The sequence below is a fragment of the Pan troglodytes genome, chromosome 10, assembly GCF_028858775.2.
Source record: "Pan troglodytes isolate AG18354 chromosome 10, NHGRI_mPanTro3-v2.0_pri, whole genome shotgun sequence".
Classification (NCBI taxonomy): Eukaryota; Metazoa; Chordata; class Mammalia; order Primates; family Hominidae; genus Pan; species Pan troglodytes.
In genome coordinates, this window is record NC_072408.2 from 10,433,440 (window position 1) to 10,457,765 (window position 24,326).

Below are 24,326 nucleotides of genomic sequence, written 5' to 3' on the forward strand. Positions count from 1 at the left end.
GCTGCCTATCCTGTTCTCACACCCTTTCTACCTACTGTGATGGTTTCTTTCTAACCACAAGTGTGATAGGTCAAGAGACTTTGGGCGGGAGGGGTGGGGGGGCGGCGGGGAGGCGACTTGTGCAGCAGGTGCCCAGAGGTGGTGAGGGTCTGATTCATTCCTTCTGTTTCTTTTTGTGTTCACCAGAGAAAGAGACCTCAGAGGAGGAGGATCTTAGATGGTTCTGCAGGACAAGCAGGCCCTTCCCCCCAGGCAGAGGTGTGGCCTGAGCAAAGCCATGTTTGTGGGATGACAAACTTCCCTCCCTGTATTGTGGAGTAAGATGTTCACAATGGGGCTCCCTGGGAGATAAACCTGGGGTCAGCTCATGGAAGACCTTGAGTGCAGGGCAGAGGATCTGGGCTCCACTCATGGGCAGTGGGTGCCAGTGAAGCTCCTGAGCATGGACATGGCATGGTGAAAAGCAATTGCAGAAAGAATGATTGAGGGGGTGGCAGAGGAGAGAGGTGCAGGGATGGCTTTGACAGCGTAGGGGTCTCAAGGGCTGGTTCGTCTGCAGGTGCAGCTTGCTCAGTCTCGGGCTGAGTCCACAGGCTCTGGGGGTTCAAGAAGGGAGAGCCTTGGCGAGATACATTTTGTGTCTGAGTCCTGTGGGTCTAAGACATGTCCTTTCCATCCAGGGATATATTCTGGGGCCCAGAATCACCTTGGTGTCCTCTCCTTTGAGATGGGGAAAGAGAGGGCAGGCCCTAGATTACTGTGGGGAGGGAGCCCTTAGTGAGTGTCTCTGGCCTGGGTCATGTAGCTTGCTGTCTTCTGGCAGCGATGAAGAGTGGTCGTGGGAGCCTTGACTAACCCTGTTTTGAGCTGCTGCTTGGCATTTGAGACCACAATGTCAGGCAATCTTGTGGACACCATTTCTTATCTTCCCTCCTCCTCCTCCCACCAAGGCTGCAGGGAGCTTGGGGTAACTCTAGAACCCAAGCAGCGCTGAATAACATCATTCCTTGACCCACTCCCCTGCCCTCAAGTGCCAGCTCCCAAGATCTTCTCCCAAGCCATGAGAATGGTGGGTTGACCTGGGGCCAGACTTCCCTTGGTTACTTCCAGCAGAGATTTATTGAAATCTCAATGCACAATGCAAATGAATTCATGGTCTCAGTGGACCAAGAGTGCCCAGAGGGCAGCCAGACTACGTTGCCCCCCACTGTCTCTTGTCCTTAAGGTGGGACCCTGAGATGAGATGGCTGATACCCCAGTGATGGTGCCTCTAGGCAGCCCAACACCTGTGGAGCTAGAGGTTGGGCTGATTTAATTAGAAATAGAGCGTGGGTCTGAGCCCCCAGCCAGCATCCAGAAAGAAGGAATTTTACATGAATGTCCACTCTGTACTGAGCATGGTGCTTATTTAGCCTATTAGTTTGCTGCTATCATTTTCATTTTGTATGTGAGGAATGAAGGCATAGAGAAGTTAAGTCACTTTCCTGAGTTTGCAGAGCCAGGACAGGTATTTTGCCTCACTGGAGTCCACTGACTTCATAGCCCAAGTTCCTTCTTGCTCTTCTTTGACAGAGCTTTTCACGGCCTGCAGCATTTTCTCTTTGCCGTAACTCAGTACCCTGCTACCACTCCCAGGATCCTGGTGATGCTCTAGAACTTTATTCATCATATACTAAATGGTACTTTAGAGGAAAGTTCTCAAGGACAGATTTCCAAGCCCTGGTCTCCTCCCTCCCTCCATCCCTCCTTCTACAGGTATTTACTGAGCCCTTACCATGTGCCTGGCACAGTGCATCACCGTAGGGGGTGCATGAGGAGCAAGTCAGGATCTCTCCTGTCACAGAGCTCACGTTTAGCAGGGAAGACAGACAATGATAAATAAACACTTGAAGTAGTAACAGACTGTCACAAGAAACAGAAAGGAAGCAAGGAAAACTTGAAGGATAAGCATGAGCCAGCCATGTGACTACCTAAGGAAGATCATTCTGGAAAAAGGGACCACCAAAGGCAAAACAGAGTGATGGGCCTGGGACCCAGCAGAGGCCTGTGAGTGGGAACCCAGCACGGGGGTGGCGAGGAAGGCAGAGGCCAGGTCTTGTCGGCTGTGGGAAGGACTCTGTTCCACATGTGAGCAAAAACCACTGGAGAAATTTGAACAAGGACCATCCTGGCTGCTCTGTGGAGAATGGTTTGGAAGAGCAAGAAGGGCTGCTGGGAAAACAGAAAATGATAGCAGTGTAGCAGTGGAGGTGGGGAGAGATGGATGAACTGGAGATGGGAGTTGGAGGCAGAGCTGGCAGGCCTCACTGATGGATGAAAGAGTCACTTGGTTCTCTGTAGCTTGAGCAGGAAGATTTCTGCTGAGAACCTAGTACGCGTGAGATGCCTGTGAGGCATCCAGGCAGAGATAACAAGGGGGCACGTGGGTGCAGGAGTCTGGAGCTCACAGGCAGGGCTGCCCACTCCGCTCGACGGTAGTCAGATGGGGGTGGCCCCTCAGGGCATTTTACCATCCTGTGCGGTGCTGGACATAGTTTTTGGCATAGTTTGTGCTTAATAAGTGACTATGGAAAGAGCAAGATGATGGCGTGAATGAGTTACCCGGACAAAGCTCATTAGCAGTCCCTGTTGTCACATGCCTTGGGGTGGGGATGCAGGTTTGTTCCCAGTGGATGTAACACCATTTCTGTGCCAGTGAAGAATTTGGATGTACTTGGTATTTGTAGGGATGGGGCTTGACCCTTGTGGTTCTTGACAGCAGAAGTGGAAACTTTTCCCCAGGGAACCAGCTGGGGCTACGCAGAACAGGGCGAACCCTCATAGTCCCGTGCAGCTGGGGCTACACAGAACAGGGCGAACCCTCATAGTCCCGTGCAGCTGGGGCTACGCAGAACAGGGCGAACCCTCATAGTCCCGTGCAGCTGGGGCTACGCAGAACAGGGCGAACCCTCATAGTCCCGTGCAGCTGGGGCTACGCAGAACAGGGCGAACCCTCATAGTCCCGTGCTGCTGGGAGCTGGCCTTCTGTGAAAACATAGTTCAGCTCAGAAAATATCTCTTGGGAGCCTACTCTACGCGAGGCACCGTAGGAGATGCAAAATGAGCAAGATCCAGGCCTGCTTTCAAAGAGTTCGCTGGGGCAAGTCCAACAGGAGTGAATATCTGCAGGGCAAAATGTGTTCAGTGAGGGAAGTCAGGTGCTCCTGGAATACAGAGGTGGAGGGGCAGGGAGGGCGCAGGCCATGGGCCCTTCATGGAAATGATAGGCACTGCTGAGTGGTGGAGGGTGGAGGGAAGGGCGTGGCTGGTGGAGGACTTCCAGAGTAGAGGCATCAGCCCCAAAGACAGGGGGTGTGTTCCCAGAGGGATGAGGACCCTAGATTGCAGGTATAGTTGCAAAAGAATATGGAAATGATGAGCCTCTAGAGGCCTTGAAGGAACGCCATCATCAGCCATATCCCTTGGGTTGTAGGAGCCCTCTCGGGTCTGGAAGGTGTGATGTGCTCTGGGCAGAGTGATTGGATTGTGGTGACAGAGAGGAGGTGGGGTGACCAACCCGAACGCCTACCCTGTGTTCTGGCCAAAGGGATGAGACCGGGAACCAGGTCGGGAGAGTGGAAAGGAAGAGGTGGCTGCAGGAGATTTGCGGGGATGTGGCCTAAGGATTAGCAGGTGGATGAAATGTGGAGGGTAATAGTGGTGATGGTGATAGTTAACTTGTATGAGTACTGACTCCGCGTTAGGCTGCGTTCTTGTTCTAAGAGCGTTAGAAGTTTTGTCCTATTTAATATTCACAACAGCTTAATATGGTAAGTACCGTATGCATTTTTGGAGAAGATAGCATTATTATCCCCATTTTACAGATGAAGATTTGGAGTCACTGAGGTCAGCTCACCCAGAGTTATATCTGGCAAGGGGTAGAGCTGGGATTCAGAACCTAGGCGCTGGCTCGAGCCTACGCTCTCAACCGTGGGCCCCAGGTCCAAGCTGTGACTCCCGGCTGGAAGAATAGATGGAGAACTGCGTCTCCAAAGTAGGGGACACAGGCGGAGAAGCATGTTCAAAAGACTAGGACAGACACTCTGCCTCCGAAGATGTGACTCGGGGCATGCGTGACACACAGGAAGTGGGCCTACTGCCTTTCAGTGCAAGCAGGGAGTTTCGGGCATTTTGCGATTTGAGAAGCAACGTGGGCACCCTGTTTGGGAAACCTTGATTTTCACCCTCATGATGAACTGGGAAGAGAAGCCCTGAGGGGTACCTGCACCTGGTGCAAGAGCAAGACCCTGACCCGTCCTGCATGTCCAGTGTCCACAGTGTTGTGTCCACAGACTGAGGACACTGGGCTTTGTGTGACTGTGAGGGCACCTGACGCAGCCTTGCCCTTCCCCCAAGGATGCTCTGGCCTGGGTGGCACTGGCTAAGCATCCCCATTTCAGGGACTTGGTGACCCGCTTTTTGCGGAAGGGGCAGAGTCTGCAGGATTACATCGTTGGAGGTTTGCTTTTGCAGCAGAGGTCAGAGTTTCCTGAACTGAAGCCAGACTCTAGCTCCCCTGAGCAGCTGGTGCCAGGAACCTTAAGGTTCTAGCTCCAAGTAAAATCTGGTTCTTTTTCTCTTGAATAATTTCTACTTCCAGAGATGCAAAGCCGCCACGTGGATGGCAGTGGCACTGCTCCCTGCTTGTTTGAGGGTGTCTGTTTTGTGGGTGCCTGGAGGCAGCACCCTAAATCCCTCCACTTGCAGTGTTATTTCTTTTGGCTCCCGTGCCAGCCTATATCTCAAAAGTCACTCTTTTGAGAGCTGAAGGGAACGCAGAGCCACAAAGTGCAGGCGTCTGCATTCTGCCGTGCCCTCCTCGGCTCTCTCTGGCTGCTGCTCTTTTTTTTTTTTTTTCTGTTGAATAAGCAAAAGCAAGAGCAAATGTATTCCTCGGATCTCATATGAAAATGTGTAGTAATTGTTTCTTTTTGCTATTTTCAATGTATTTCTGTTCTGTTCATTGAACTTTGTTCTCGGTGCCTCTTGCCAGCTCACTATTTATCACATAGGTCATCCCTCCACCCTGCCGTTTGCCCTTTATGAAATGGCATCTTTCCGCCTCCAGGTCTTGGTGGTGGGAATGCTTATCCTTACCGTGTAGGGGTGGGAGGAGCGGAGGGAGGGCCTGCTGGGATCTGACTTAAGAGCCTCCCCCAGCCTGTAATTGGTCAGAGGCCGCGCACAGCTCCGCTCGTTCCAGGTGAGTAAAGCGCCTGGACTCAGACGTAATTGATTCTGACTGATATCCAGGTTGGGGTGTAATTAGCAGTCTTGATTTAATGGCATTGTGGCCTGAGACTGCCATCTCCTCCCTTGTATTTAAATGGCCGTTTCCCTCGGCAGGCAGGAAATTGGCATCAGACCTCGACGGTGGGACCCTGAGTAAGTCGCGTCTCCGAGCCTCGGTTTCCTTAACCAGGGCCTTTGACCATGATGTCGTCTCACAAGGGGGCGAGCAGTAAATGGCAGCACGTCTCAGGCCCAGCTCACGTGACACTTGGACATCATTTCCTGCCACTCTTAGGGAGGCAGATGTGCTGGGTTCCAGCCTCCTGGCTCTGTGGGCAAGTCACTTAGCCTCGGAGGCCTCTGCCTGCTCACCTGTAAAATGGACTCATAGCAGTTGCCTTACCTGTCTCATACAGCCAGGGAGAGGACTAAGCAGAAGCACAGTCATAGGTTCTTAGGGCTGGAGAGGGCTTTGGATATTATTAGTTTCAACCTTTTGTTTTATAGGTGGGAAAACCAAGGCTCAGAGGAGTGAGTGACACCCAGGATGACCTGGCCCGTTGGCAGCACATAGTCAGTGAGCCGTGTTGTTTGGGCTTCATGACATCGCTTCGTCTAAAGGCTTACCTGTCTGTTAGCTCATAAGCATATGCGGAGAGGCGCACCTCTCCATGTGTGGCGGTGGACGGGCAGATGGCCCTTCTCCATATGCTCTGGCCTGTATGAGCAGGAGGGTCTGAAGGAGGTGGTGCAGCAACGCACCGGCCTGGGGAGGCGCTCCTGTTGCTGAGCTGAAAACTTCTTTGCTTCAGCATTCCCACTTCCCTCCTTCACTCGGGCTCCCACAACCCATATATGTCTGTTTATGAAAACCAGGGCCTCTCTGTGCCCAGCGTTGTGCTTGATACTAGGGAATTGTGCAGAGAGGTCTGAAGGGAGGCAGGACAGGCACCCGGCAAAGGTCAGCACTAACAAGGCAGGAGAACGTTCTGGGGCCGATGACGGCCAGTCGAGCCACTGCAGAGTGTTGGGGGGTGAGGGAGGATTGTGAGCCTGGAGGAGGAGGTGGGGCTTCAGCTGGGCCTTGATGGCTCTGGATTGGACCGAGAACGGTGCAAAGGGAAGAGGAAGGCTTTTTAGGTAGAGGGACATGCCGTGAGCGGGTCTGGAGGTGGAGGCGTGGAAGGTGCATTTTGTGAACCGGGTTTACAATGAAAAGCAAGGAGGTTCTGTGAGAGGAGCATTTTTATTTGCAGAGTTTTTATCAGGTAGTGATTGGGCAGGCAAGTGTCTGAGTGATTTAGGTCACCCAGCAGAGCACTTGGGACCGTTACTTTGGCTCAGAGCATTGCTGAGAGCCTGACTGTACCTGTCGCTGTGACACTTGGCTCACCCGCCTCGAGGAGGTAATGGGGCCAGAGGGAGGCAGGTGACCTCCCAATCCTCCCCCTGTCTGAGAGGCCTGGGTCGAATGGGGCACAGGGGACCTGGGGAAGGGGGTGGGGACCGAGTCTTGCTTTGGATTTGCCTCGGCCCCTTCTGGGTCACAGAACAGCTTCCCGCCCGCCAGCCCGCCTCAACCCGCCTCCTCTGGAGCTGGCTTTCCGCTTATCTTAATTTATTGATGAAAACTTGTTTTACGGTCCAGAGCACAGACGGCAGCAGCTCCCTGCCAAAAGAAAGCACGCCTGCAAATCGGGAAAGCAAGCCGCCTCCCGGAGACGGGTGCCTGGGGACCGGCAGGACGGCAGAGGGAGTAGAGCCCATCTGGGCAGACGCTGCTGCAGGCCTGGGTGGACAGGGCTCGGGGAGGCCCAGGAGCAGCTTCTGTGTGCCGGCTGGGGCCGGGGCAGTGCGGGCAGTGGCAGGACCTCCCTGCCTCTCTCCACCACAGGCTCCTGACTCACGGCTGGCCTCCGTAACCTGGGGAAGGATGGCTGCAGGCCATAAATACTCATAATGGCTTTCATTTATAGTTGTGTGCAAGGCGCCATGCTAGGAAGTTTATTTTCACGAACCTCATTTAATCCTGACGACGACTCTATGTGGTAGGTACCATTAATTCCCATTTAAAACATGAGCACCAGAGAAAAAGTCGTTTTCTGCGGTCCTGCTGGCTGGTAAACGAGGGAACCTGGAACTTTAACTGGGTCTACCTGGACCCAAGGCCAGAGTCAGCCACGGCTGTCTCTAACCCACACACTCCAGCTCTGGCCATTGTCCTATCTCACACTGCAGCCACCTCTCCAGCCTGGTGGTGTTGGTCCAGCTGGCCCGGCTATTCCCAGGGTAGGACCCTGTCTCATGATCTTGTGTGTGGTAGAAGCCAGCGCAGTGCTGGGCTCAGGGCAGATGTGTGCAAGGTACCTGCTGAGTAACTAACTGGCTGGAGGATCCCATGGGCAGGTTACTCTTTTCCAAAAAGCAGAAATCCTTTCAGTGGCTTCTGTGCTTTCCTCTGAAACTCCGCATCCTTGTGGGTCAAATAAGGAAATTCTCAACATTCTTGCTCACTACATCAGTCAGTTACAGGCACCGCGTGGAAAAGGGTCCAACTCCAAGGGCTCCAGTGTTTTCACCTGTAAAATGGGCTCCACTCAAGATCGTCATCACCGTTTGCAGAGACACGGTACATGAAAGCGCCCTCTGGAAAACAAATGGCAAAGCATTGTTATTATTTCCATGAGCTCCTGTTTTGTGGAGATACAGGTGCAAAAAGGTCCACTGAGCTGCAAATTTGTTTATTTTGTTCCTCCTTGCTTCCTCTTGGAGAGTGGTGGAGCCAACAGCTTTCACAGCTCTGGCAGAATCAGCAAAGCAGGTAGTCGCCCTCGGCTGGACTGAGCGTCTGTCCGCTGCTCCTGCCTGCTGTGGCCGTGCGCCCCCTCCTTTCCCCACCCCACCACCTGGGCTGTGTGTCTGGGTCCCTCCACTTCTTGGCATGCCTGTGTCACCTCCCCCAACTCAGGTTGGGCTAGAAATTTGTCGAACATGTTTGATAAAATGGAATCTTAGATCTTTCTCAGGTCTGTAGGAGGCAGGTAGAGGTTATAATCACAAGGGTCATAGCAAATTGGGTTAAAATCCCAGCTCTGTCAGCTCCATGTGTGAGCTTAGACAGGATACTCAACCTCCTTGATCCTTTGTAAAGTCAGAGAAAATAATAGTAACTGCCCTGTATGGCATTTGTGGAAAGGGTGGGACTCAGTTCTTGGTGTGTGATACGGGCTCGGTTAATGCCAGCTTTCTCCTCTACTTGGCTGCCTCCATCCCCACTAGTGTCTTCACCAACACTACTTTTTCATCCTGTCCTCCTCGGCTACAAGGAGCACTCCAGGCCCAGAGGCTTGTGTCTGCACACTCTATCACAGCTAGCCTTCCTTTCTCAGAGTAGGGATGTGTCTGGGTGACACTCTTTCTGGCTTTCATGGGAAAGAGCCAGGCAGATGACCCAGATCTCAGCAGCGGGAGGTGGTGGGTAAGAATGTGGTTTTTGGAGTCAGATGTCCTGGGTTTCTTCACTGAACCTCGCTATGCTTGTGTTCTGTCATCTGCAAAATGGGGAGGACAAAGATGCCACTGGGTTGGGAGAATTAAATGAGGCTATAGAGGCAAAGCACTCAGACTAGCACTGGTGCACGATCGGCACTCGTCCACAGCCACAGAACATGAGGAGGAAGGGCAGGGAAGGCGGGCCGTGGGCGCTGGGAGCAGGTGCAGCTGCACCACGAAGAGCTCCGTGACCTGGGACACGTTTGTCTGGGGAAACTGTGGACAGGCCAGCAGCTTTCAACGGAGTAACCTGAATTGCCATGCACATGTTGCAAACAGGATGGGTCACAGCCTCCTGTGTGACCAGGAGAGCCCTGAAGTGGGCACAGTCTGGCACGGGGCAGGGAGGGATCTCAGGTTGTCACTTAAGTTGGTGCTGAGACCATCTCTGGCAGAGAGACCTGCACTGAGCCATCCCGTGTCCCCCATGAAGCATGTCAGAAATGCCAAAATGCTGGCGTGGGTGGACGCGGCTCCCGGCTGGCAGTATAAATAATCAGGCTGTGGGCACAGGATCCCCAGGGAGAAGATGCTCCACGTGTGGGCCCTGTCAAAGGGCTAGAGCTAGAGAGTGTGTGGGTGGCTGTGTTGGGGCCAGAGGTGGACCTGGTTGTCAGGCAGTCTTTCCTGATACCTATTTGTGTAATTATGGTGTTACTTGCTGAGCTAGAGCCATGGAAGATCACCCTCATTACATTATTGAAAGGGCCTCCGACCTGCCATGGGTGGAGCCGAGGCAGCTGTGCCGAACGAGAGGCACCCAGTCATGAAGTCTTCACTGTGTGACTTTTCTTCACCTCTGGGGGCACCTCCTTTCCCAAAACAGGGAGAATGGTGCCCCCAGCCCCTTTGCCATCCTGAAGAATGAGTTACAGTCTCCTAGACGATTGGAGCTCTTTGCCAGAAAGATGGTATCCTTGTCCTGTTCTCCTGCATTTTCTAAGGAGTTTGAGTAATAACACCTTGTACAGCATTTATATTCTGAGGAACACAAAGTGCTCGGCAGGCGGAACCCTGTTCATCCCCACGGTGTCCCTGAGTGCTGGGGAGGTGCTCTTCTCTCTCTGGTTTATCAGAGAAACATCTCAGAAAGGTTAAGTGGCTTGCCAGAGCTGCACTGCACCTCCTGCTCCCCTGGGCTCCAAGTCCTGAGGTCTGGGCTGCCCATGGTTCTGCCTTCTCTGGGAAGCCCAGGTAGCTGCCAGTTACATTGCCATCCTTGAAGGTTGGTTTCTTAAGCCCATCTTGCCTCTCACAGCAGCCCTGGCTTCACAATTACTGTGTGCTTTGATGCTGTCAGAAATGCCTTTCTCCCCAGAAGCACAAAACAAAACAAATGCAGGAAGGAAAAAATATGCTGGTGGTTGGAAAATCCTTTCTCAGACCCCTCTGACAAGCTATTCTGAGTTCTTGGTGCCTTCCCTTCCACTTTACAGTGACCTTGGGAGTTGAGACAGTGCCGTGTGCCGGGGCCTCAGGCTGCCTCCTCGTGGTTCCTCCCTGGGCAGCCGTGGCTCTGGCATGCAGGTCATGAGAGCCACCTGACCATCCCCCACTCCTGCCCAACGTAGAGTGCCCACCCTGCACATCATGCAGTGTTACTGGCTGCGGGCGGCCTGAGGCTCCACGCTGCCTTCTGACCAGTGCTGACAAGTTCCAGAGTTTGGGGAAAAGGCATGTCGAAGGGTCCTCCTCACCCCCTACTCTCCCAGCAAAGGGCAGTCCCTTCCACCAGCTCAGGGAAGCGAAGCCTCCAGTGGAGGCCGTGACTGGTTTGTCAGCCTCCCTCTTGGGAGTTTCTTCCCCATGCCTGTTCCGTAGGTGCTGCAGCCTGCCCTCTGTGCATTCCTGCAGCCTGCCCTCCGTGCGTTCCTGCAGCCTGCCCTCCGTGCGTTCCTGCAGCCTGCCCTTTGTGCGTTCCTGCAGCCTGCCCTCTTTCTGCAGCCTGCCCTCTGTGCGTTCCTGCAGCCTGCCCTCTCTGTGTTCCTGCAGCCTGCCCTCTCTGTGTTCCTGCAGCCTGCCCTCCCTGCGCTCCTGCAGCCTGCCCTCCATGCATTTCTGCAGCCTGCCCTCCGTGCGTTTCTGCAGCCTGCCCTCTCTGTGTTCCTGCAGCCTGCCCTCCATGTGTTCCTGCAGCCTGCCCTCTGTGTGTTCCTGCAGCCTGCCCTCTGTGTGTTCCTGCAGCCTGCCCTCTGTGTGTTCCTGCAGCCTGCCCTCTCTGTGTTCCTGCAGCCTGCCCTCTGTGTTCCTGCAGCCTGCCCTCCGTGCATTTCTGCAGCCTGCCCTCTCTGTGTTCCTGCAGCCTGCCCTCTCTGTGTTCCTGCAGCCTGCCCTCTCTGTGTTCCTGCAGCCTGCCCTCTCTGTGTTCCTGCAGCCTGCCCTCTCTGTGTTCCTGCAGCCTGCCCTCCATGCGTTTCTGCAGCCTGCCCTCTCTGTGTTCCTGCAGCCCGCTCTCTCTGTGTTCCTGCAGCCTGCCCTCCGTGCGTTCCTGCAGCCTGCCCTCCCTGTGTTCCTGCAGCCTGCCCTCCGTGCGTTCCTGCAGCCTGCCCTCCCTGTGTTCCTGCAGCCTGCCCTCCGTGCGTTCCTGCAGCCTGCCCTCCCTGTGTTCCTGCAGCCTGCCCTCTGTGCGTTCCTGCAGCCTGCCCTCTCTGTGTTCCTGCAGCCTGCCCTCTCTGTGTTCCTGCAGCCTGCCCTCCCTGTGTTCCTGCAGCCTGCCCTCTCTGTGTTCCTGCAGCCTGCCCTCTCTGTGTTCCTGCAGCCTGCCCTCTGTGCGTTCCTGCAGCCTGCCCTCTGTGTTTCTGCAGCCTGCCCTCTCTGTGTTCCTGCAGCCTGCCCTCTCTGTGTTCCTGCAGCCTGCCCTCTGTGTTCCTGCATAGGGATGGGAGACAGCTGTGCCCTCTTGCTCACTTGATCTGCCCAGGGTCTGCAGCAGAGGCTTGCAGTCTAGGGGCCACATCCTTCCATGCCCAAAGTGAGCAGGAGCTGCACGGGCTGGTAGGAGCTTGGGATTGCTGAGTCACAAGCGCTCCCTGTGTGGCCCTTTTTCGCTGCACCCACCCGCACCCCCTCTCGTGGCTGCACTGTGCATCCTCTGTCTGGGAAGAGCCCCTGGCCCCACTGCCCAGGCCCAGGATGGGCTTGATTGGGAAGAAGATGTGGTTCTGCCCCACCTGCGCAGCCTGTCCTGGTAGGGCTGCGGCGGCAGCGGGAATCGATGTTTATGGACTGGTGAATGATCACTCCTCCTCTACAAGGCTGGCAGGTGCTCTCTATTATCTGCTGCTCTTTGGCATCCCGGCCACACGTCATTTTGTGGTCCTTCTGAGGGCTGTTCCTCGGGCTTTGTTCCTTCTGACAGCTTCGGCCCTACACCGGGCCCCCTAGGAGGTTCTGAACGTGCCTCTACCTTCTTTTCCAGTTCCCCATGGAGGAAGAAGGCCTGTGGGTCAGTTTGAGAAGTAGAAAGATGCTGGCACCCAAGAAAGTGGACTTGAGGCCTGCTGTCAGGTGGCCTGGGGATGGGGTATAGATGGAGGTGCGGGAGGTGACCTGCATCGCCCTGTAGGCTTTCTCCCAGAAAGAGGCATAGCTTATAACGGGATGTGTGGGGACAGCACATGGTAGATGCCCCCATCCCTCCCCGTCTCTGGTCCTTGCTATCTAGGCATCGCCGTGTTGGGGACTGGGCCATCTCTCACCCATGCCTTCATCTTTGAAGCCCGGAACAGATTCAGGTTCTCCCTGCTCCCAGGGCTATACCAACCTCTAGAGTCTCACAGATGCCTTGGTTGGAGCAAGCCTCCAGGCAGGGCAGGTGCCCCCCATACTGAGGCTAGGCCAGGAAGCCCAAACAGATGGGTAGCACTTCAACAGGGCCAACCCTGCTCCCAGCTAGGGGCCAGAGGACACCAAGCCCTTTGTGGAACTGGGGGCCAGGACTGCTGGTGACTGGGCATTTATCCCACCACGCAGGGCCCTGACACCCCTGGAGGGGGGTAGGGGCTGTCCCCAAAGTCTCGGATAGAATCTCCTTCATCGTGGACTCTTCCACCCCAATATACACTTCGGGGTTTTAGATTGCAAGAGGTGTAGGTATTGTAACAGGACTCACTCTCAACTACTAGGGGTTTTGGTCAATTGGGGAAGGGTTACAAAGTTGGCTGGAGAGAATTGACACTCTTGAAACATAATTCAGGAGCTTTATAACTGCAGAGGCTTGCAGCCCCCAAACACGATGCCCCTTAAGTTTGGCCATGGGTAGACATTCTCTCTTAGAACTGTCTCACATGGAGAATAACCCCATTCTGGTGTAATCAAAATGTAACTGGGTTGTAGATATGCAAATGCTTTATGTAATGTTTATTTGGAGGAAAATTAGGCACAAAAATATGGGTGTCATCTCCCTGACACCTATGTAAGTTGGTGAGATTAGGGGCTGCAAAGTGAAGGTGTGAAGGTGAATTGGAGGCTTTGAGAGAAAGTGTGGGGTCCAACAGTAATGACCAAGGAATCATGCCATCCGGCTTGAAGTTATGCACCAGCTCGGTGTGAGACTAAACTGTGCTATGGCTGCCACTCAAGCCAATGGGGCCTTAGGCTGAATTACTAGAAGTATAGAGCTCAGAACGTAGGAGGGGAAGAGCTGGTCCTACCATAGCTGGAGCCTAACTTTCAGTTTGAGACAGGCCTGTTTTACTTGTTCTTAGTGGGCTTCTTGGGCAAAACTAGGATTGATGCATGTTAGCCACAGGGAAATAGATTCTTGCATTAATAAGAAAGAATTCCTGACTCATTAGAGGTATGCAAAAAAAAAAAAAAAAAAAAGAATGGAGTGCATTGTGGGATGGTGAGCATTCAGACCCTGGGAGACCCGTGTGGCTGCATCCCACTCCATGGTTCCAAGGTGCTGTGGTCCTCCTACCTGCTGGGTGACTTTGGCAAAGATGTGTCTGTGACTTTGTCCCTTCATTTCTCTCCATGCAGAATTGGAGGCATCGTCTGCTCTCTTGCCTTCCCTGCCCCTCCTGCCTCTCCCTTTATGGCTGTGAGAATGAATGAGCTGCGGGGGCCCTTGGAGGCAAGGGGTGTCTGAAATACAAAGCAGCGGCTGCGCTCCTGGCACCGATGTATTGTCTCTGCTCCCCATGATGAAGTTCTTGGCAGGTTGGCTTCTTCCAGAGCCAGGCAGGTTCATTACTAGCCAGCATGTCAGGCTGTGAAATTAAAGCTGTTTTGGTTTTTTCCTTTTTTAAAAATTCTCCACATCCACTAATTTATTAAATGCCATTAAATGTTGGGCCTGGCCTTGGCTCATAGAAACATTAGGGAGCACTGAGTCCTAGCATTTGAAAATTTCCTAGCAAAAAGTGGATGAGGGTGTCAGGGGGGCCAGGTCGGGGGCCACCAGTGACATCTGATGCCAGAAGCCCAGGTGCCTTGTGGGGCTCTGCAGACACATGAGGCAGTGGGGATTAAAATAGGGCAGCAGAGGTGGGAACAACCCGAGGGCACTGGGGGTTCCAGGAGTGGGGAAGACGGGGTGAACAGGAGGCTGCTTTTTCAGGAGGATTTGCATGTCTGGGTCTGGTCCTGTTCCCCAGCTATGGCCTTCTCAGGCCCCTCCGTCCATCCCCATCATTCATTCATTTATTCATTCCTCCAGCAAATATTTATCTAGTAATCCAGGCATGTTCTGGGCCCTACAATGGAAGAAAAATGGATAAGACACAAACCTGGGTCCTGGAAGTGCATGTGTGTTTTTTTTTTTTCCCCAAAGTGCTGGGATTACAGGCGTGAGCCATTGCACCCGGCCGTGTGTGTGTTTTTAGTGAGGGTAGGCAGCAAGTCTACACAGAAGCCTGAGAGGTCCTAGATGTGTCCTCTGCTGTGGGCCCGGCGCTGGCAGAGGAGTCATCCCTGGGGAGGGGCCGCTCCCACCAGTGGGAGACCGATGGGACCCATGAGATATGGGCAGTGGCTGCCCCTGGGATCTAAGCAGCATGGAAGTGGGTGGAGAAGCTCAGGACGGGGAAGCCTGAAGGGGGAATTGTGTCCCTCACCCCCAGAGAAATAGGATGCCTGCGTGAGACATACGTAACGACACGTGGCAGAAGCCTGTATTTAAACCACAGTCAGCATGGTTCAAACTGAAGACAAGGAAGACACCGTGGGGATATTAGCTAACTACAAGACTTAACAAATGAGGTGAGGCTGGAGTGTGGGCTCACTGTATGGCCATAGCCTGACTGGGCCTCAGTTTACCTGCTGCGCGTATTGTGGATGGGCCCCTGATGACAAAGAAGATCCTGATACAGCCTGATGACTTGAGGCTTTTCTCTGTGCTGGGGGCCTGCACCCTTTCCCTCCTCCGGAGTCAGCGCACGGCCCAGACCAGATCGCCCTGTGGGATTTGAAGGCGTTGCCAGCCCTGCTCTAGGCTCTGCGGATTTAACCACAAAAACAACAGACCCAAATCCTGGCCCTCAAGGAGGCCATTGGCAAATGTAAGGATGGGACTCGTCTTCTCAAATTTGGATGTGGATTTGTTTGTAGCCCTGATTTGAAGTTATTTTGAAATGCCTTCGGTTGGGGAAGGGGCAGGGGAGGCTTGGTACTCAGGCTGGCCCCTGAACCTGCTCCTGCTCTGGGGAGGGCATCAATCAGGCCTGGACCACACCAGGAGTGGCTGGTGACCTTCTGCGGGTTGGTGCTAGCATTGCCTGGGGCCCAATCCCCTGAGTCACCCTGCCTCACCCCAGATTGTCCCATCGTGGGCTAGATTATAGCTCAGTCATCTCAGCTGAGACAAACCCCTGGTTTTGGAAGGGAATTTTCCCAAATGCCACCAGCTAAGCTCTCCGGCCCTGAGCTTTGGCTGTGCCACCACAGACAGGCCTTGCCTCCTTCCTGTGCTATATGCTGGGCTCCCTCCACCAGAGGCGGCTCCCCTGCCCTGCACCTCCCTCTCCTGCTCCTGCCGCACCCTCTCCCGCCCGCTGCACTGGCTTCAGAGGTCAGCTTCCTGACTTCCCGCCCTCCTGCCTGTGCGGGGCAGGCCTGGCTCACCAAGACTTCATGGCCAACCTGTCTCTGCCATCACCTCCTCCCTCCTGCCCTTGCTCCCTCCCCGATCTCAGCCCCGGCTGTCCCCAGCTCACCAGCTGGCATCTTTGGGCATATCGCTGTCATTGGCTCTCCCTTCCCCACCGCTGGAGGGAACACATCAGATTCTTTCTCCAATGGCTGTTCTCAAGATGTTGGCAGCCCAAGGGTGGGTGCCTGGCGTGGGGGGATAGGGTAGGGGGCGGGGTTTCTCAAACTCTATTGACAATTGGGGCCAGGCAGTTCTTGACCGTGTGGGCTGTCCTGTGCGCCGCAGGGTGTTCAGCAGCATCCCTGGCCTCCACTCACCAGATGCCAGGAGCAGCCCCTCCCGTTGTGGCAACCAAAAACGTCCCCAGACATGCCACATGTTCCCTGGGGAGCAGAATTGCTCCTGATTGGGAACCACTGGGCTGAGGGCTGAGAGCACCATGTCTCAGACTCGGCTAAGACTGCGCCAGAGGGACCTGAGAAATGATCTCGTCCAAATCCCAAGTTTTAAAGGAAATTGGGCCTCTGAGAGCTAAAGAATCTTAAGGTCACACCAGGGAGCAGCATGATGAGAGAGGCATTTTAGGAAAAGAATCAGGCAGCTCTATGCAGGCTGGGCTGGAAACTAGAGGCCAGGGGCAGGGAGGGCAGTGGGGGCCGTGATCTGGACATGGGACCTGTGGCGAAGGCCCAGTCTTGGTGCCTGTCCCCTGTCAGTCGGAGGTCCCCTGGGAGCAGGTAGTGAAGGCTTCTGCACCAAATGCCAGAAACCAAGGTTTTGTCCCAGCCCAGCAGTGTGACTGGGGACTTCCTTGTCCCCCCGCTTAGCTTCCTGGAAAATCAAGGCGTGACCTTTGTGTTTTCTTCTTGCCGGGAGGCTCTGTTAGTGTTGGGCCATCAGAAGATGGGAGCAGAGAGCTCATCTCGGCAGGAGCCCCTTGAGGATGGGAGCATGGCAATGGGGATGTGCGTGGCACCCGCTGTACTGCACAGGCCTCCTCACTGGGCAGACGTGCACCATGGGTGGAGTTGTGCCAGGCGGGAGCTGTAATGGAGGCAGGAACAGGTTTGAGGGCTTGGAGAGGAAGCCTTCCAGTCCAGACTGCGCCCCCGTAGGGTAGGCCGCAGATCTTTCCTGGGGGCCTGGAGGACTTTGGACAGGAAATGGGAAAGGAAGCAGATTTGGGGACAGGGCACCAGCTGTGTTCCCTGAGAGGTAGAAGGCTCCCAGGTGGGTCTGGCAAGACCAAATCAAAGGATGTGGAGTGTGAAGTCAGAGAACCAGTTTGAAGAGAGGTGACCAGGTCCTGGAGTTTCTGACCTAAGAGGTTTTCCTAGGTAGAGGTACCTGAGCATCCCAGCACTTCCCCCAGGAGGGAAGTGGAGAGAGGGCTCGGAAGGGGCCCCCCCCTGCAGGTACACCCACAGTGGGAAACCGCTTCAGGAGAAGGCTGTGCTTTGAGAACTTTTCCAGGCCCGAGAAGGGTCCAGGCTCTGAGCTCTGGGGTCCTGCGTGTCTCCAGCTGCAGTGTGTGGGGGCGCCCTGCAGCTCCCCTGCAACGAGTACCTGCGGCAGTGGGGTTTCCGCTTACTCATTCCAGGGTCTGGCTTTTAGAGCCATAAATCTTCAGCATGAAGATCATAAATTCTCCATGGTATGATTAATGAAAGAAAAATTGAGACGGCAGCATAGAAACTGACCAGATTGAAGAAAAGTCAGAGTGACTATTTGGATGAAAGTTTCAGCCATCACCGGCGAACCCAGAGCTTCTGAACCAGCCTGGAGCGCCATCTAGTGGCCGTAGGCGGGGCTAGCCCCGTTCCCGGGCGAAGCTTTGTGATGGCCCAGCTGGGCGATGCTGTGGGTCTGAGTGTGCCCATTCCTTGGGAGCCCTGACCTGGTTCCATGTGGGGCTGCGCCAGGGGACAGGAGGCACAGGCCCACTCTCCACAGTGTGAAGGACCCAGGCAGCTGCTGGACGTAAATCATTCGGACCCCCTGCAGCTCCTTGCACTGTCTCTTGGTTAATAATACGTGGCGGTGTCTGTTCCTACCTTTTTCTTCATGCCCACCTTTCTGGTTCCCCATTTATCAAAATCCTATTCATTCTTCAAAGCCCAGCAAGGCCTGTCAATGCCACCTTCAAAACATCTCAAATTGGACCATTTCTCACCGCTCCTCCGTAGCCTCCTGGTATGAGTCGTCCCCAGCTCTCAAGCTGGTCTGGCTCCTGGGAAGAAAGAGAGGCTCGCAATTAGGCAGGGTAGGGATGCCCACGGGAAGGTGAGGGGAGGGGACAGACGCCTCCCTGAGGAAGGGCATCTCCTTCTTATTCCTCCACAAACCCAAGCCTAATCACAGCAGCCTCCCAGTTGCTCTCCTGGCCTCCCTCGGGCCCTCCCACGGTCGCTTCTCCAAACAGCAGCCAGAGTGATCTGCTGAAAACCTCAGTGAGATCATGTCACTCTCCAGCTCTGGGGCCTTCCCGTCACACTGAGGACACTTGCACGTTTCCTTTACCTGCGAGGTCCCAGCTGGCCTGGCCCCCGGCCACCCCGCCTGCTTTGTCTCCTACCACGTGTCACCTCACTCACTGTTGTAGCACACGGCCAGCGTGCTCCTCCTTGGCTGGCCAGGCTCCTTCCCACTCCGGGGCTTTTGCACCTGCTGTTCTCTCTGTCTGGAACGTTCTTCCCCCAGATAGTTATGTTGCTCCCTCCCCCTGTTTATTTGGGTTTTTGCTTAAACACCACCTCTTCCAAGACACCTTCGCTGCCCACACCCTCCCCAGTTATTTTCTGGCTCTTTACATTGCCTTATTTTTCTTCGTGGCGCATGTCAGCAACTGAAGTTACGCCATTTGTTGCTTACATAAGGTCAGTGTCTCCTGTAAGAATCTACTCTTCGTGAAGGCAGGGTCTTTGCCAGTGAGGTGTACCACTGTCTCCCCAGCTCGGAGAACAGGGCCTGGCACTGAATACACAGGTGTTCACTTGGGTTGGTGGAGGAATAAGCGAAGGAGATGCCCTTCCTCAGGGAGGCGTCTGTCCCCTCCCCTCACCTTCCCATGGGCATCCCTACCCTGCCTAATTGCGGGTTGCCCTGTCTCAGCCCTGAGCCTCTGTTTCTTCCCAGGAACCAGAGCAGCTTGAGAGCAGGGGCTGGGCTGATTCCTGGAGTCAGCATAGTCCGCACAGGCCCTGGCACAGAACAGCTGCCCGGGAAGTGCCTTTCCAGCAAGCAGTGCCCGGAGCTGGCCACCCACTTCACGTAGCTTATTCCAATCTCATTCTCACAGCAGTCCAATAGGAAGGGGATGATATTCTCACTCTGCATACGAGAGGTTTGCAAGCTCACACCACCAGGATAAGCTGGAGCCGGGAGTCCTGTTTGGGTCTGTGACTCCCAAGCCCTTACCACCTGCACTTTCACCTGGCATAGAATGTTCTCGTCCTCCATCTGCCCCTAGTCCACCCACCCTTTAGGGACTACCTCCTTCAACTGGCTTCCGTGACTGCGACAGTGATTGCCTCCTCTGAGCGCCCGTAGCGTTGACTGGGCACCAGTCCATCCCACCTGGGAGTGGTAGATTTTGCACTTTGATTGCTCCCATCCAGCCAGAACAGAGGCCCCTGGAAAACAGGTCTTTAAAGTGGTTGTAGCTTTTCTGGCATGGCACACTGCATGCTGTAGGCACTCAGTAAATACTGTTTCACTGATTGATTGGCTCCTCAGACTCAGCACACTTCCCATGAGCTGGCGGAGGGAGTCGGGGAGTGCCAGCTATATCGAGCATAAAATAAGGCAGACGTGGAGATTTGCAGCCGGTGAAATGGAAGCTTCCCCAGGTGGAGCTGGTGGCGCCGGCAGCCCCAGGGGTGCTGTTGGGGAGAGTTGCTTTTTGGTTTTGGGGCCGATCATGCCAGAGACCAGCTTATTGGATGGGTGGTGAAGGCAGCCATGGACTCCCACGTCCCGCACACTGGCCAGGCCCCCAGCCAGCCGATGACTGCCTCCTTTCTCCATCTGTGGGAAATTGTTCTTCAGACTCCAGTGGACAAATGGCCCTTCGGGTCAGAGTAACAGGACACAGTCGCTGGAAGTTCTGGCTCCAAGAAACCCGACTCCGAGGGTCCCTTCCCACCTCCAGAGATGAAGTCTTTCTTGCTTTTCCTGACCCCAGTTCTCCCCTCTCACCAGGCCTCCGTCTTGGACACTGGGGCCTCTTCTCTATCACGCAGAGTAACCTAACCACTCACATGTGTCCAGTACCTTCCATGTATTTGTTACGCACTTTTGCCTCTGTGTGGTTTAATCCATCCTCAGAATGACCTGGGAGGCTCTTGAAACTGGCACAGTCTCCGTTGTCACATGGGGAGACTGAGGCACAGAGAGGCTAGGGGACCGTCTGGGTCACACAGCCGACATGCTTCGGGTCTGCAGCCCGACGGTAGTCCCGTTCTCACCTTGTCGGTTCTCACTTTGTCTGTGTCTCAGAGCATGGGGTGGGGACCTGCAGTGTTCCCAGGTCCATTGACGAGTGTGAGAGCAGCGCCAGGCTAATGGGCTTTCCTTCCTTTCCAGCTCTGTGGCTGTGGGCTGCTGGGAGTGGGCATCTGGCTCTCCGTGTCCCAAGGCAACTTTGCCACCTTCTCCCCCAGCTTCCCTTCGTTGTCTGCAGCCAACCTGGTCATCGCCATAGGCACCATTGTCATGGTGACGGGCTTCCTCGGCTGCCTGGGGGCCATCAAGGAAAACAAGTGCCTCCTCCTCAGCGTAAGTTCTGTCCAAATCCCCAGCCCCTCCAACTCCTGATCTCCTTGCACTTGGACCCCTGGGACAGGCAAGACCTGGAATATTAGCCACCTGGGTGTCCAACCTGAGCCCAGTGAAACTGCTTCTAGAACGTTCTAGGCTTGACCACACCCCTCCTCCTCATGATTGGTTATGCCTACCCCTAGTTGTCCCTCCCACTCCCTGATTAGTCAGCTCCTTTATGTCCCTGTCCTAGCTATCTGGGTTTCCTCAGGAGGAGCTGGCTTCTCCCAGACCTGGGAAGCCCCACCTAGGCGCCGCCTGTCCCTGCCTTCCACACCTTCCTTGTCCTCAGCCCTGCCCATTACCACCTACCCATGCCTGGCCCTTTCCTTTCCAGTTTTTCATCGTCCTGTTGGTCATCCTCCTAGCAGAGCTGATCTTACTCATCCTCTTCTTTGTCTACATGGACAAGGTAAGCCTTACCAGATGGGAGGGGGCATATGGAATGTCACTGCCCTTAGAGTTAGGCCAAGCAGGCCAGGGTCCCTTCCCTGGCCAGAGGAAGAGTGCTGGCAAGCAGCACCTGTGCAGAAAGGAAGATGGAACCAAAGGTTGGGAAAGCTACCAAGGAAAGAGCAGATGGAAGGTTTTGATGGGGGCAGCATGGGGCAGGCAAATTTGGAGGATGGGAGAGTTGACTTTGTATAGTCCCAGGAAGTGGAATCCTCTGCATGACCAGAGATGAGAGTGGGCTGCCTCTGGCGCTAGTGAGCTCCCTCTCACTGGAAGGAATTAAGCTACTTGGAGAAGGGATTCAGACCTCATCAGGTGGTTGGGCTGGGTGATTTGAGAGCAAACCATGAGAAACAAGGAGGAACTCTCTGGGCGATGCTGGCTGAGCAGGATTGACGGCACAGGGAAGCTCTGTTTCCTGCACTAGAGCCCTTGAGGACGGGCGCTGCTCCTGGGTTCAGGAGGTTGGTGGGTGACCCCCGGTAACCTCGCCAGGCTGGGCAGTTCGCAGTCAAGAGCGAGGTTGGCCGGGATTTCAGTCTCTTGGGGCGTGGCAGGCCCTTTGGTACCGTGCACTCCAGAACTGTGTAAGGAGCAGTTCTTGAAATAGCTGCCTGAGCCACACTGAAAGTTAGAGACATCGTTAGGATGAGAAAGAATAATCTTTTAGTTTTGCACTCGTGAAAGGGAAGAAAGAACAATGTTGAGAGATTTCTCTGTGCCAGCCCTGTTCTTGGCCCTTTTATGAGAATTGTTTCCCTTCATTCTAACAACAACGCCATGAGTAGATGCTGCTGTTCAACATCAGGTAGAACAGCGGTGAGGGAGGTGAAGGTCACATGACCTGTCTTCCTCCCTCTAGTTCCCAGGGTGTGTTTTGAGAGGGGCAGTCTGTGGGGAAGCTGTGTAGTGGGGGGCGGGGGTGGCAGAGTGGCCTGTGTGTGTGGCTGGTCCTGGGATGGGGGAGTGGAGGCACGTGGTGTGTTTTTTTGCCTCTGGGTGTTACAGCCCTGGCCCTGAGTTTAGCTCTGCCGGGAGGCGGTGGGTGCACCAGGGCCTGCTGTATTCTGAAACTGGGAGTGTGTGCCTACCCCCGCACCTCTGTTGGGCCAGCAGAGGCCCCCACCCCAGTGGGCAGGGCCTTCCAGACCAGCTGCCTCCCCTGCCTTCCTCACTCCTCATCTGTCACCCACCATCCTGGGTGACCTGAGGTGGGCTGGAGAGACGAGCTGCGTCCTGGTTCCAACCATCTCACTGTGTCCCTCCGCCTGGCAGGTGAACGAGAACGCCAAGAAGGACCTGAAGGAAGGCCTGCTGCTGTACCACACCGAGAACAACGTGGGGCTGAAGAACGCCTGGAACATCATCCAGGCTGAGGTGCGGGCTGGGCCGCCCTGGTGGGGCCAGGCAGGGAGGAGGGGTGGCGGCCGGTACTTCTAGCTGCCTTCCCGGGTGACCTGGCCGGGCACCTGTGCTTTCTGGATTTTAGCCGGGAGTGGGGTGGTACCCACGGGGGCATTTGCCTGAACTGCTGAGTCAGATGTGATACAGCAAGGTACAGCCAGGGAGGGATGAGGATACAGGAGGGGCAGGCCTGAGAGAGCTGTGGCTGAGCTTTGGGATGAATGACTGAATTTATTTTAGCAACAGATTTGCCTCCATGATGGGGCTTGGCTTAGGTGAGGAGGCCCTGGCTCTAGGAGGAGAACAAGTCCATAGTCCCAGATGCTCCCATTTTAAGCCCTGGGGAGGGGCCGGCAGGGGGTTGGGTGGCAGTCAGCTTGGGACGGTTTACAGAAAGAGCAGAGGTGCTGGTGGGCAAGCACAGGGCTGAGCCCAGGGGCCCAGCCCGAGGGGTGGGCTGCATTGCCCTCTCCGGCTCTGGTCTCCAGGAAGGAGTGCTCGCTCACTTCTCCAGTGGGCCCGGCTGAAGCCCAAAGAAGGGACAAGAAGCAAGCCCTTTGTCTCCTCCCTTAACTGCAGGGTGGCCACTTTTGCGGGGACTGGGGTTGGCCTGGGCAGGGGAAGGCCCTGGGGAGGAAGGGGCGGGCCATGGCATGTCTGACCGCCCCTTCCATTCCTGCCGGCCAGATGCGATGCTGTGGTGTCACTGACTACACAGACTGGTACCCAGTGCTGGGGGAGAACACGGTTCCCGACCGCTGCTGCATGGAGAACTCCCAGGGCTGCGGGCGCAATGCCACCACGCCTTTGTGGAGAACGGTGAGGCTGGGGATGGACTGCTTGGGTCCAAGAGCCCGTGTGTGGATGCCCCGGCACGGGGAGCCCTATAGGGGAGGCTGGGCCCGGGACACTAAGAGGTTGGCTGAATGTGGGGTGGGGCGGGGGCTCACAAAAATAAAGCCAAAAGACAGGTGGAAAATGGGGGGTGGGGCTGGACCCACAGTTGGGAGAGTCAGAGGGTGAGGGGTTGAATGGGGTCTGAGGCTCTGCAGCTGGCCTTGCGGGTGGGGCGGAGGCTGCGCCAAGGGAGGGGGACAGGGCTGAGGCCAGGGAGGGCTGGGAGGTAAGAGCGAGGACGAGGTGGAAGGAGAGAGTGAGGTGGGGGCTGGGCTGCAGGGAGCGCGTGCTTGGGCTGGGACCCTAACCTCGTGGGCCTCGCTCCCCAGGGCTGCTATGAAAAGCTGAAGATGTGGTTCGATGACAATAAGCACGTGCTGGGCACGGTGGGGATGTGCATCCTCATCATGCAGGTAAGAGGGGCGTCCCCAGCAGCCTCGCCCACCCTGCTGGCCTCAGCCGCAGAGGGAAGGAAGCACAGAGAAGTGAAAGCAGTGTTGGTACACGGCGGAGGGTCTGGAATTCATCACAGCTATTCAAGCTTAGCAGCTGTGCCTGCCACCGTTTCCGCAGAGCTCTGATGTGAGAGCACGTGTCTACTCAGCACTGAAAGTGGTGCTCAGGGCTGCCTGTGGCCAGGCCCAGGCTGGGATATTGAAGCTGGAGTCAACCCCCGTGGGTTCCCCCAGTTCTGCCCAAACCTTGAGCTCAGAGAGCCATGCAAGACACACACAGTGTCCCCCGGTCACCATCTTTACAGCCTGTGCACATGGCACACTCTCTGTGGTGACCGTGAGACCACACCGGGCTTCCTTCTGCCTTCTGCACTCCTCTGGGT

At 55.3% G+C, this 24,326-nt stretch overlaps 1 protein-coding gene and 1 long non-coding RNA gene across 6 annotated transcripts in view; one reads left to right on the top strand and one right to left on the bottom strand.

The window, feature by feature from the left end:
- The window catches only part of TSPAN9 (tetraspanin 9), a 209,577-nt gene that overhangs the window by 180,946 nt on the left and 4,305 nt on the right, over positions 1-24,326 (top strand). For 4 of the 5 annotated variants that reach the window (XM_016922800.4, XM_016922797.4, XM_016922798.4 and 1 more), the window contains 5 exons: positions 20,501-20,692; positions 21,072-21,146; positions 22,463-22,564; positions 23,279-23,410; positions 23,818-23,901. In XM_016922800.4, coding sequence (XP_016778289.1) covers positions 20,501-20,692; positions 21,072-21,146; positions 22,463-22,564; positions 23,279-23,410; positions 23,818-23,901 — 585 coding nt within the window. The remainder of the gene's footprint in view (positions 1-20,500; positions 20,693-21,071; positions 21,147-22,462; positions 22,565-23,278; positions 23,411-23,817; positions 23,902-24,326) is intronic. The other variant, XM_024347639.3, reaches the window with a different exon arrangement.
- Positions 6,505-20,599, bottom strand: LOC107967406 (uncharacterized). The gene is made up of 6 exons (XR_002938713.2): positions 19,409-20,599; positions 15,981-18,146; positions 15,085-15,223; positions 13,745-14,036; positions 11,994-12,262; positions 6,505-7,917 (listed from the first exon to the last, which is right to left on the bottom strand). It is a non-coding gene; the product is annotated as an uncharacterized LOC107967406 (long non-coding RNA).